General features: G+C 40.4%; 1 protein-coding gene across 4 annotated transcripts in view; it reads right to left on the bottom strand.

Annotated features, from left to right (window-relative positions):
• sema4ab (sema domain, immunoglobulin domain (Ig), transmembrane domain (TM) and short cytoplasmic domain, (semaphorin) 4Ab) overlaps positions 1-13,496 on the bottom strand; it is a 43,773-nt gene that overhangs the window by 7,545 nt on the left and 22,732 nt on the right. For all 4 annotated transcript variants that reach the window (XM_053446775.1, XM_053446777.1, XM_053446778.1 and 1 more), the window contains one exon: positions 12,039-12,154. In XM_053446775.1, the coding sequence (XP_053302750.1) occupies positions 12,039-12,154 (116 nt within the window). The remainder of the gene's footprint in view (positions 1-12,038; positions 12,155-13,496) is intronic.

The following is a 13,496-nucleotide window of genomic DNA, read 5'->3' as shown; positions in this document are numbered from 1 at the left end:
AGGCTGTGGCTAAGGGATAGAGCGGTAAGGTCGGCAGTTCGATCCCCAGTATTCCCCAAATGCATGCTGAAGTGTCCTTGGGCAAGATGCTGAACCCCGGATTGCCTCTCATAGAACAAAAACATGCTGCTAATAGTTGCACTGTATGAATGTGTGTGTGAATGGGTGAATGTAAAACTGTAATGTAAAGTGCTTTGAGTGGTCGTCAAGACTAGAAAAGCGCTATATACATACATAACCATTTACCATTTAACAAAGCCATTTAATGTAGCCAAACTTGAAGAAATAAATAACCGGCACAATAATGATGTTTTTGAAGAAGTTGAAGCTGCAGGTCAAAAATTATTGTGGTATTGTGTCTAAAGCACGACTTGTAGCAAGAGGTTTTGAGAGGCCAATATCAACAAGTTACAGAAAGATCCACAACCTGTGCTTCAGAATCTCTAAGAATCCATTGGCAGTAATCTGTCAAATCAGTGGTAAAACTATTCTATGGACATCAAATCTGTATTTTTGCTGGGCATGGAACTGTCCAGAGATATTTATATCTGGCCGCAACCTGAAGCAGGCAGAGAGAGTATTCCATGGAAACTAAAGAAATGTGTATATGGTCTTGCAGATGCATCACTATATTGGTACAACAAATTGAAAGAAATCATGCTGAGTACAAGTGGTAAAATGTCAAAGGTAGATCCAGCATGCTTTTATAGCTTTTATTCGTTAGATGAGCAGTTTAAGGGTGCTGGAGTACGGTATGTCTTGTTGATAAATTTAGCATTAATAATGCACAAAATCTTGTTTATGGTCACTGGATGACATTGTTTTGTAAAATTCCAAAATGTCCAAAAAGTATCACCTATTATTTCTTTGACTAAAAGAGACAGAGGTTGTTATCCCCTTATGAATATCCCCTCTATTCTATACTTTACGGTAAAGGAGTTTCCCCTTTTAGCCTATGCTTTGACTGCGGGTTACGCCTATTACATTACATTTCATTTAGCTGACACTTTTATCCAAAGCGACTTACAGTAAGTGCATTCAACCATGGGGTACAAACCCAGAACAACAAGAATCTAGAAAGTACAATTTCTTCAACAGAGCCAAACTACAAAGTGCTATAAGTAAGTGCCATTTAAGTGCTACAAAATTGTTAGTTTAAACTTTTAATCAAGGTATATTCGGAAGAGATGAGAAGTGTTTTTAGTTTGTGGTAGAAGATGTATATACTTTCTTCTCTCCTGATGTCAATGCAGAGCTAATTCCACCACCTAGGAGCCAGGACAGCAAACCGTCATTATTAACTTGAGAGGCTAGCTGTCCATCGCAGTGAGGGAGGAACAAGCAGATTCAGAGCGGAGTGAACGGGCTGGGGTGTAACATTTGACCATGTCCTGGATGTAGACTGAACCCGATCCGTTCGCAGTACGTTACGCAAGTACTAATGTTTTGAAGACGGCTAGGTGTAGTGGTTTATGCTGTGGTGTAAATATAATGGCGGTTGCAGTCTGTTTCAGTTGAAGAGTTGAATTGAATAAAAATGTTTATTAGGTCTAACAATAAAAACCTGGATATTACTTCCGGCGTTGACACTGGCGCGCACGGCCGCATAAACAACACCTCCTGGTCGGTCGGAGTTTATTCCCCAATTTAAATACGAATGACTTTTAAAATTTGTGCTCAATAATGATGGACGGGGATAAACACAAGAAGAGCTAGGGAAAGCCATGCGGGAAAGTGGATAAAACTGGTAAAACGGCGACTGAAGGGGCCACCATGGACGAACGTTGAGAGTGTCATGGCGGACGCAGCCAAAACACCGAGCTAGCGCTAGCTGCGGAGGACATGGAGGGTAGCATCGCCGCCACACGTGAAGATATAAGAGATATGGTCACGGAGATGAAGTCCGAATTGGGCAACTTTCAAAACGGAATCAGAGAAGATTTGAAAAAGGAGCTAGCTGACATACGAGAGGAGATTAAACGGAAGCTGGGCGAAGTGGTAGCCGACCTCAAGGCCACGACTGACAGAGTGGGTGAAGCGGAGACGCGCGTAGCCGACCTGGAGGAGAGTAACGCTGACTTTATGGAGGTGCTGAGCAGGTCACTACAAACTCAGGAACGTTTACAGATGAAGCTTATGGACCTGGAAGCTCCCTCGAGGCGTAACAACGTTCACATTTATGGCATCCCGGAGGGGACCGAGGGAAACAACATTCAGCAATTTATTGATAACTTCATTAAAAAAAGAGTTGGAGCCCCTCGCCGAAGCTGAACTTGGTATACAGCGATGCCACAGAGCGCTCGGCCCCAGGCCACCCAATGATGCGCAGCCCAGGTCAGTGATTGCATACTTCCAGGAGTTTAAAACTAAAGAACTGGTGTTACACTCTGCATGGAAGAAGAAGGAGATCTACCACAGCGACAGGAGGATCTACTTCGACCACGACTACCCCGCTGAAACTTTGGCAAAAAGGAAGGAGTATGTGCAAATAAGGAGAATTCTACGTGAAAAAGGAATACGATTCCAAACACCACCGCCAGCCAAGCTACGAGTCTTCTTCGAAGGTGGGCTGATAACCTACGGGAGCGCGGCAGATGCGGCACGGGACTTAAAGACCAGGGGAATCCCCGTCGAGTTGGAGAAGCCGGCTGATGAGTTTGGAATCCCGGAGAGGATGAGGAGGGCCTGGCAGCGAGCAGGGACTACACCCAGCCGACAGACACGCCAAGAGCGGATTAAGGAGAAGCTGCGAGGTTTCCAGCGGCCAAGATAGAGAGACAGGGGGAACGGGAGGTAACGAACTGGCACACGTCTATTCATATTAAACGGCAAAGAATCGGGTAAGCAAGATTACTGCCCAGTTAAGGACATTTATTAATGACATTTGTTGTAAGGGATGGAACTGTATGCCCTTGATGTGCTTGCGTGGGGGCTGTTTGTTGCTTCCCTTTCAACCTCATCCACCCTACTAAGAGGAATACATTTTTCCTATAAACAATATAAGATCATTTTATTATTTTTTATTTGAATTACATTGGCTCGCCCTTAGCTTATAGAGTGCATATAGTTGACCGAATATGGGTAAGGTATCTGGTAACACACAAAGTGCACAAAATACACTCATTAAGTAGGGGTATTATAGTTTGCACTGAAGGGGGGCCCTGGGGGTTAACTAGACTACTCCCCCCACAAAAAGAAGTGGTTTTCTACTTCCAAATGGAGGTCTACCTGAGTTTTGTGATATGTTTGTTTGTTTTGTTTTGTATTCACTTGTTGAGTTCATTTTATGGTTCAAGAATAGTTCAAGGTTGGTCACTAATGGTACACAACTCTTATGTTAACTGTGGGTTTAAATGCAAAGTCAGGAATATAGGGTAATTACCCTAAATGTAAATGGTTTACACAATCCAATTAAGAGGAGTAAGGTAATTGCAAAGATGAAAAAGGAAAAGCTGCATGTAATGTTTTGGCAGGAGACCCATCTTAACTACACGGAACATGAAAAGTTAAAAAAACTAGGGTTTAAAAATACTTTTCATTCGTCTTATAAGAAAGGGAAAAGGAGAGGAGTGGTGATACTGATTTCTAACAGAGTAAATTTCAAACTGGTTTCTAAATTTTGTGACAGTGAGGGTCGATATGTCTTTGTTAAAGGATATCTTGACCGGAAAGAAGTCACATTAGTTAATGTGTATATTCCACCAGGGCAGGACAACTCTTGTATTAGGGACATTTTTGATCTGATAGCGTCTGAGGCCTCTGGTGTTTTGATATGTGGAGGAGATTGGAACATTCAGTTACTTCCACCCAAAAGAAAAACAATTTACATTCTATTCAGCAAGTAAAAGGGTATACTCAAGAATTGACTATTTTTTTACTTACAACTCAGACAGACACAGACTTAAGGATTGTAGGATAGGGGTCAGAGACATATCTGACCACTCAGCTGTTTATTTAACTATGCATTTGGATAATAAAAAGAAAAACATGCTTTGGCGACTTAATACAAGCATCTTGAATGACAGGACATGCAAGGAATATGTGCAGAAGGAACTTAAAGATTATATGGACAATAACAATAATGGAGAAGTATCGCCAAGTGTTTTGTGGGACGCGGCAAAAGCAGTGATCAGAGGAGGGCTTATAGCACTGACCTCAAATAGAAAAAAGGAAAGATATAAAAAACTGTCTGATTTAGAAGAGAATCTTAAAGTTTTAGAGAGGGAACACATTGAAAGTAAGGAACCCTATATTCTAGATCAAATAAGAAATGTCAGAAAAGAAATAAACAAACTATATCAGGAAGAATTAGAGAAAAAAGCCAAATTTGCAAAGCAGAGATATTATGAAAATGGACCAAGGGCCCTGAAGCTTCTGGGATGGAGGTTGAGGAAACAACAAGCGGACAGCTCCATATATGAAATCAGGAACCCTCAAACTAAAAAAGTCTGCCATAAGTTAGAGGACATTGAACATATTTTTGAAAATTACTATAGAGACTTATATAAGGAACCAAATACAACTAGCCCTCAGGAAATAAATTCATTTCTGGAGTCATTGGATCTACCCTCTATAGTTGAAGAACAGAATAAAGCCCTGATGGCAGAGATTACAATGGAGGAAATAGGGAAAGCAATCTCTAGATTAAAAGCTAATAAAGCACCGGGTACGGACGGCTTCCCAGCCGAGTGGTACAAGGCCTTTAAGGATCAAATAGTGCCTATGCTTTATGAATGTTTTAACTATACACTTAAAAAAGGTGAACCACCAGGTACATGGAGGGAAGCAATCATTTCGGTTATTCCTAAGGAAGGAAAGGACAGAAAAGAATGTGGCGCATATAGACCAATTTCTGTACTCAATATAGACTACAAGTTGTATGCGTCAATATTAGTAAAAAGGTTGGAGCATATAATAGTAGAACTAGTGGATCCAGACCAAACTGGCTTTGTGCGTGAAAGACAGACACAAGACAATATTAGGCGGGTGCTACACGTTATCAATCATGTGAATAAGGGAAATATTGAAGCCACAGTGATTAGCTTAGATGCGGAAAAGGCGTTCGATTCGGTTCGTTGGAGCTATCTGTACTTGGTGTTGAGAAGATTTGGCTTTAAGGATGATTTTATTAACTGTATCAGAACTCTATACTCCTCACCAAACGCCAGAATAAAGATTAATGGACACCTCTCTCAGGTTGTCAACTTGGAGAGAGGCTGCCGCCAAGGCTGCCCCCTCAGCCCCGCCCTCTTTGCTTTATTTATAGAGCCCCTGGCACAATTAATCAGGGATGATGAGGTGATAAGAGGAGTCATGATTAGAGGTTCAGAGCAGAAGATTTGTCTATATGCAGATGATGTTTTGCTCTTTGTTACGACACCAGAGGTCAGCATTCCCAGACTGATGTCCTCGCTAAAAGATTTTGGAACTTACTCTGGATATAAATTAAATGTGCAAAAAACGCAAATGCTAAGTTATAACTACACCCCTCAGAAAGACATGCTAAATAGATTTGGTTTCAAATGGACCTCATCAGATATTAAGTATCTGGGAGTTCAAATACCTAAAGACATTTCCAAAATATATGATAGCAATTATGGCCCCATAAGTAAAAACATCAAGGCAGATAACGACAGGTGGTCTCAACTGCCCTTAGATATGCATAATAGAATAGAAACGATACAAATGAATGTACTCCCCCGACTCTTGTACCTCTTCCAATCCCTGCCGGCTGTAGTACCACTGCAACAATTTAATGAATGGGACAAGTGGATATCAAGATTCATATGGGGGGGTAGAAGACCAAGAATTCAATTTAAAACACTACAACTTTCTAAAGAAAAAGGGGGTAGATCATTACCATGTTTAACAGACAGTTACAAGGCGGCACAATTAAGACCACTAGCATGCTGCTGTAACCCAGTGTACACAGCAAAATGGAAAGATTTGGAAACTTCACAGCTAGATATACCGCTACAATCCATATTAGGTAACAGAATCTTGTATGAGCAGCATGTTAAAAGTTTAAATCAATGGACTAAAGTTCCTCTTAAAATCTGGTTTAAGGAATGTAGATCACCACTACTTGAAAGACGGTCTAGACTGTTGAGATATGCCGCTTTTGATCCGGACTTTAAGCCGGCGGGGATTGATGGGAGGTTTAGGTATTGGCATAGAATGGGCATTACGTCTTACTGTTCAATTTCATCAAAGGGAGAACTGGATAGTTTTCAGAAAATGTCAGAGATGTATGGATTAGAAAAACTGGATTTTTTTAGGTATTTACAAACCCGGACCTATTTTAATAATGAGATTAAATCCAAAGAGAAATGTGGTGCCAATTTAATTGACATATTTATTGACATGTATAAAAATATGGATAACAGGAAACTTATCTCAAAATTATACTCAAGTATGCAATCTAGTAGAAAACACTCAACAGATAAGGTTAGATTAAAATGGGAGAAAGAATCTGGACTTGTCATTTCGGAGGAGGACTGGTCAAATATGTGCTCTGTGCAGTCCACTTCCACCAGCTCGGGCCTTTGGAGGGATTTCTGTTGGCGTAATCTATTTAGATATTTCATAACCCCCAAATTATGGGGGAAATGTGGAGAACAGCTGGCAGATCATTTCCACATATTTTGGAGCTGCCCAGCCATTCAGCCATACTGGCAGGTGGTAATACAAGTAATAAAGACTGTTTTTGGAGATGGATTTGACTGTTCCTTTTCTACAGTCTATTTGGGCAACATCGCAGCTCACCTATTGGTGCAGGACAAATATTTGTTAAAGATATTGTTAGCAGCCAGCAAGAAAGCTGTAACAAGAAAATGGCTACAGGCCGAACCCCCAACAGAGACTGACTGGACAGATATTGTAACTGATATAAAAAATATGGAGAGAATGACTTTTTCGCTGAATCTACGGTTTGATACATTTTTGCGGTATTGGGAAAAATGGATTGTGTTTGTGACCTCACAGGATCATCCCTGATCTGTTACTGTGTAAATTGACATTTACTTCCATCAGTGAACCATCAGTTTAAATTTATAAGTGACCAACTTTTTGTTCCATTTATGTATGTATGTATGTATGTTTCAATGTATCTTTGTTTCTTTAAAAATAAAGTATAAAAAAAAAAAAAACTGGATATTATGCAATTATCCATTTTTAAAACAGACAAAACAGAAGTTGTAATACTTTGCCTTTATCACCTTAGAGATGCATTATATAAGGATATAACTTCTCTGGATGGCATCGCCTTTGCATCCAAATAAACTGTGTGGAATCTGAGAGTTATCTCTGACCTGGACAAGTGCTTTGACTCACATTTAAAACAAATTTTAAGGACTGCCTTTTATGATTACAAAAATTAGGCATGTCTTAATAGAGCGGGCGACCTCTAACCAGAAGGTTGGCGATTCAATCCCAGTCCTCCCCATTCCAAATGCCAATTACTGAACCCCACACTGTTCCTGACAGCTGTGCTGTTCTCATAGAAAGTGCTGCCCATGGGTGAACTGTATGAATGTGTGTGTGAATGCTATACAAATACAGACCCTTTACTTATTATCAGGCTCCACCACTAACTCTCTAAGAACTCTGCAGCTTGTCCAAATGCTGCAGCAATTGTACTTAGAACCAGAACAAGAGATCACTTCTCCTGTAATAACTTCTCTACTCTGGATTTCAGTTAAATGTTCTACATACAATTCTCCTCCTCACCTTTAAAGCCCTTACTTAGATTTCCCCATCATACCTTACAGAGCACATAGTACCATATCACCCCACTGGAGCACTGCTCTCCCAGAATCCAGGCTTACTTGTTGCCTCAAACGTTTTAAGAGTAGGAGCCAGGACTTCCGGTTACGTCATGGAGGGATAGGTCGCACGGTATCAGAGCTCCCGATAGCCAGGTGCTAATACCCCTGAAAACTCGAATATTCAGAGCTAGAAATCATCTCTGCTGTAATGAAAAGGGGGAGAGGTTCGAAGGGTAGGAAAACTGCGGTTAATCAGCCTGAAAATACGGCGCAAGACGAAGCTGAAAACGCGCTAGCTGACCTCGAGATGGAAGAAGATGGCTGCCATGAAACTACCTGCTTTGAACTAGCCGACAGCGAGGCTGGAATACGCTCGGGTCTGGCAAACATTAGCAAGGACATAAAGGACTTAAAAACAGAAATGAAAGCCTCATTCCGCGCATTTGGTGAAGATTTGAGGAGGGACGTGAAACGAGACTTGGATGATTTCAAAAAAGGAATTAACCAAGAGTTCACTAAACTTGGCACTGAACAGCAGCTGCAGAGCGGGAGGCTAAACGAGGCAGAGACGCGGCTGGAGAAGCTAGAATCTTGGGCACTGGAGGCAAACAACGCTCTCATTACCTCTTTGAAAGAACAGAAAACCCTGCAAGACAAACTGATTTGGAGTCGAGGTCGAGGAGAAATAATCTCCGCATCTATGGGGTCCCTGAGGGAGAAGAGGGCGAATCGACAGCTAAGTTTTTGCAAGACATGCTCAGGCGTGAACTTCAACTGCCGGATGACTTAAATCTCCAAATACAAAGAGCGCACCGATCGCTGGCACCCAAGCCAGCAGCCGGCGCTCAGCCGAGACCTATCATCGTTAATTTCCTGGAATTCACCACCAAAGAGAGAGTCTTACGGGACGCGTGGAAAACCAAAATACAGCTGAGAAACAAACTTCTGTCATTCGATCACGATTATGCGACAGAGGTTGTTCAAAAGAGGAAAGAATACAACGATTCTAAAAGAGTCCTGAAGGAAAAAGGCATCCGGTTTCAGACACCATTCACCAGGATGATAGTCCACTGGAGCACGGGAGCCCGAACCTACAACGACGCGAGGGAAGTGAAGGAGGAATTGGTGAAACGCGGACTCATTGAACCGACACCGGCTCGCGACACGGAGGAGACCGGGTTGGAGACACGGCTTTCCGCGGCGATGGAGTGGCAGCGCAGAGAGGGACCTCGGAGGAGCACCGCTTCAGCAACGACCATGGCAACGACACGCGCAAATTAGGTTTTCAGAAACAGTCAATACAATGTATCCAAAGCCTTTACAAAGAACCCACAGCAAGGATAAAAATCAATGGCCACTTAACCAATAGTTTCAATCTACAAAGAGGCACTCGCCAGGGATGCTGCCTTAGCCCCACTCTATTTGCCATATTTATAGAACCTTTAGCACAGCTGATCAGACAGGATAGCAGTCTGAAGGGAATCCAAATAGGAAAACAGGAACACATCATAGGACTTTTCGCCGATGATGTTATTGTGACTCTGATGCACCCAGATAGAACCTTTTCTAACCTGATGGCAATATTAGATGACTTTGGTAAATACTCTGGCTATAAATTAAACATGGCAAAAACACAAATCCTCACTTTCAATTACTCTCCTAATAAAGAAACCAGAGAAAAATACAAAATTAAATGGAAGGTTAAAGTATTAAAATATCTTGGAGTGACATTAACAAAAACTCTTGGCAACACGTCTGAAATCAACTATAAACAGGTCAACGAAAATATTGGAACAGATGTCAGGAGGTGGTCAGCCTTTAACCTAGATATGGGGACACGTATAGATATAGTGAAAATGAACATACTACCAAGACTACTATATCTGTTTCAATCTATTCCACAGATGATCCCAGAAGCACAATTCAGGCTGTGGGACAAATTGATTTCTAGGTTTATCTGGGCCGGCAAGAGACCAAGGATCAGGTATAAAACACTTCAAATAAATAAAGAGGAGGGTGGTGTGTCACTGCCTAACTTGAGACAATATTTCTATGCAGCACAAATTAGATTTGTAGTATGCAGAAGCTGCCCGCAATATGAAGCCAGATGGAAAGACATTGAAGTCAACATAGAGACCTCTCCAATCCAAGCAGTGTTGGGGGACACAGCGAATAAAATGCGCCAAGAAAGCAACAATGATATTATCAAACAGACCCTGGGTATTTGGAATAAGATGGTGAAAGACTACAAAATGGAGGGAGATGCAAAGATTTTGACTTGGCCTGCCCTGGATCACAAATTTAAACCAGGAACAAATGATATTGGCTTCAGACAGTGGTGGGACAAGGGTATAACAGCTATATGTACACTCACACAGGGTGGGCACTTCAAGAGTTTTGAACAATTACAAAAGGAATTTGATCTAAATAATGAAGATTTTTTCAGATATTTGCAAATTAGGGATTACTTTGATAAAAAAATTAAACCAGAACTATCTGTAGAGGGTAATGCAGTGGTTGAAATCCTAGTTGAAGCTTATAAAAAAAAGAGTAATAAAACTATTTCCAAAATATATCAGGGCCTACAGAAACAAAATGGAGAAAATACAGGATATGTTAAAGCAAAATGGGAGAAGGAATTAAACATAGAAATATCACAGGAGGATTGGTGTTCTATGTGGAAAGCACAGCATTCATCCACAAGCTCAAGGAAGTGGAGAGAATTTGGTTGGAGGAACTCAATTCGTTATTTTATAACACCACATATTAAAAGTAAGCAAATTCAGTTAAAGGAACCGTGCTGGAGGCTGTGCGGAAACACGAACGCCCATCACTCTCATATTTTTTGGCTATGCCCAAAAATTCAGATATTTTGGGGGAAAATATGTCTGTCTTTAAGTAAGATTCTGGGATATGAAGTCACAAACAATGTAAAGGTGCTTTACTTCTGTATTTTAAAGGATGTCATCTCAGGAAAAGATTTGTATCTGTGTAAAATATTGCTCATGGCCTGTAAGAAAACAATCACTAAGAACTGGTATCAAGCGGACACTCCAAACCTCAAACAATGGATGGACATAGTAAAACAGATTAAGACAATGGAAAAAATTACTTTCTCTCTCAGATCCAGAGGAGCGATTTTCCCAAGTAAATGGGAGAAATGGACTACCTTTATTGAAGAATTAGATGACGCTTCACTATCAGGATAAGCTTTGGACAATCAAAGAAAATATGTATAAAACTGTTATACTGGTGCGCCCCCTCGTTATTGTTTATGTTATTGTACTTGTATTGTGTGTATGTCCTTTAAAAATGTGAAAAGACTAAAATAAAAAGTTAAAAAAAAAAAAAAAAAAGAGTAGGAGCCAGAGCCTTCAGCTATCAAATGAAGATGAATGTGTTATTGTGCCTGCATCCCGTTTATAAAAAAAGTTAAATAAAAGACACAATATAAAAATAACACACAATAGTATTACAAGGTAAAATATGAAAATACGATAATATATGTTATGCCGCTATAGGCAAAGTTTGTCGGGGGACACAGAGCATCTCTTTACCCTTCTCCCTCTTGATCACATTAATGTCCAATCAAAACATGTTCGTAGATGACCTCTTCCCCAGAGTGTTTGTGCTTTACCGTTGAAGATCCAGGAATGTGGCTGTGGCTACTTTGTGAATTGTGGTGGCAACTGATCGTGGACTATGATTAGAACTAGATTGTTTAGATATATAATGTTCCTGCCAATACTATTACTGATAATACCACTGTTATTAATTACAAATGACATTGCTGCTCCCTTAAATCGCTTTCAAATTTTGCATAATTGCTATAAACATTGATACACTATTCCATGTATGTTAGTCCCTGTCTGTTCTCATGAATGTTTTAAATATTAATTTATTTGTATGTGCTCTGTTACACGCAACATCTACTGCATCTCTGTCCATCCAGGAAGAGGGATGCCTCACCTAGTCAAGGGTAAAGGACATATGAGAGCTCACTCCTTATACAGATTGATAAGCCCTGGTACCCCTCCATTTTATTAATGGCTGAATCAATATCTTTCTATCTATACCAACTATACTTTATTTTGTATCATTCTTGAGGTTTTTTTTGTCTTATTTGCCTTTATTCTCTTCTATTAATTTTAAATGTTGACACTTTTTGTATGTCATATGATTATACAATATATTTTCATGTAATGTGTTTAGTCATGTCATGTTATTGTCTCATACAGGACACATGGAGTAAATGGCCCTCTCAGTGTTTACCTTGGGTATGGATAGCTTCAGGCTCTTGATAGGTTGAGTTTGTGCAAAGACCTTGACCTCCTCAATGATATGGGCCCCACTTGGCAGCAGCACTGCTTTGTGTAGATAACCAGATTCTGAAACACAGTTAGTGAGAAGTTAAAGATAATGTTAATACAGTAGACAGACATATTGTACAACAGAGTTAACAGAAACATCCGTTTGCATTGAGTTTCAATCCAACATCTCAGGACTGAAATTAACAAATATTACATCACCAAAGTTCCTACAATGTTCATAACAGTAACACTATTCACCAGGAATAATGACAAGGTGTATAGTGTATGGATAATTATTGGCTGGTGTAAAATTACATAAAAACAGTCCAATCCACTGTAGTATTGATTTAAAATAAGGTCTCCAGTCTAGTGACCATGCCAACTTGTGCAGTAGAGTTTAAGCTCATCTAATCTTCTCTGATTTAACTCAGGTTTAACAAACAACGTCTGGGTTGACAAACCCTGACTCATGTTAAATGGTACTACAAAGCTGGCTAAGATGTTGGTCATTCATAAGAGAAATATTTTTGTCACGTATGGTCTCTATAATCTTAATATGTCATTGGATTGACATGTAAGTGCACTAAAAATATGCCAAAACTATAAGGATACTTGAATTATAATCTATGTATGTACTCAATTTCTGAAATTGACTTGTTATTCACTGAAAATGAATCTAGAAATTATCCTTAAAGGAGGAACGTGCAGAGCTGGCTCAGCAGGAGCAGTAACAGTGAGGTGATTGACACAGCTGCATTGAATTGCCTAATCATCTACTCCTTTAAATGCAGTAGCAACTGAACTAAGAGGAGGCTCCAGACTGACACACACTCAAATGAGCGGTACGGACATTAAGCAAGGACTTAAGACTCATATTTAAAACGTTGCTCTGTGTCCCGTGTGTTCCGTGCTGCCTCAACCCACGGTAGTAACTGCTCGTGTTTTCAATTGTGTAGCAGCCAAATCCAGTAAAATGAAATGTGACCCCCTTCTTCAGATGTAAGAAACAACAGAAAAAAACATAACTCGAAACGGTGTCATTTACACATGTTTTTAGCCTTAAAGTCCTCCTCGGATGCATGTTGATACGCACAGTCACAGCTGAAAATGCAAACACTCGCTCATGGGTATGCGTGGCCTGCTAGCATTGCCACTTCCAATGTGGACTTTTAGGCTTAAATGGCGAACTAAACCTTTAAGCTGTAGTTGGCCTAGCCAATGTGGTTTTTACTTTATTGCCACACAAAGGTTTTATGGGGCGCACCTCTGTGCACCTCAACTTGGTTGTGCACACATAACTGTTCCCATTGAGCCAGTGGAGGATATTCTTCTCATTGATATCACACTGGGTTTTTTCAAATACTTTGTGGAGAAGCTCCATGTCAATACTGGCCTAGGCAGACTTGACTGACCCTCAGTG

The sequence above is a fragment of the Pleuronectes platessa genome, chromosome 18, assembly GCF_947347685.1.
Source record: "Pleuronectes platessa chromosome 18, fPlePla1.1, whole genome shotgun sequence".
NCBI classification, from domain to species: domain Eukaryota; kingdom Metazoa; phylum Chordata; class Actinopteri; order Pleuronectiformes; family Pleuronectidae; genus Pleuronectes; species Pleuronectes platessa.
This window is presented reverse-complemented; position numbering and strand designations above follow the sequence as displayed.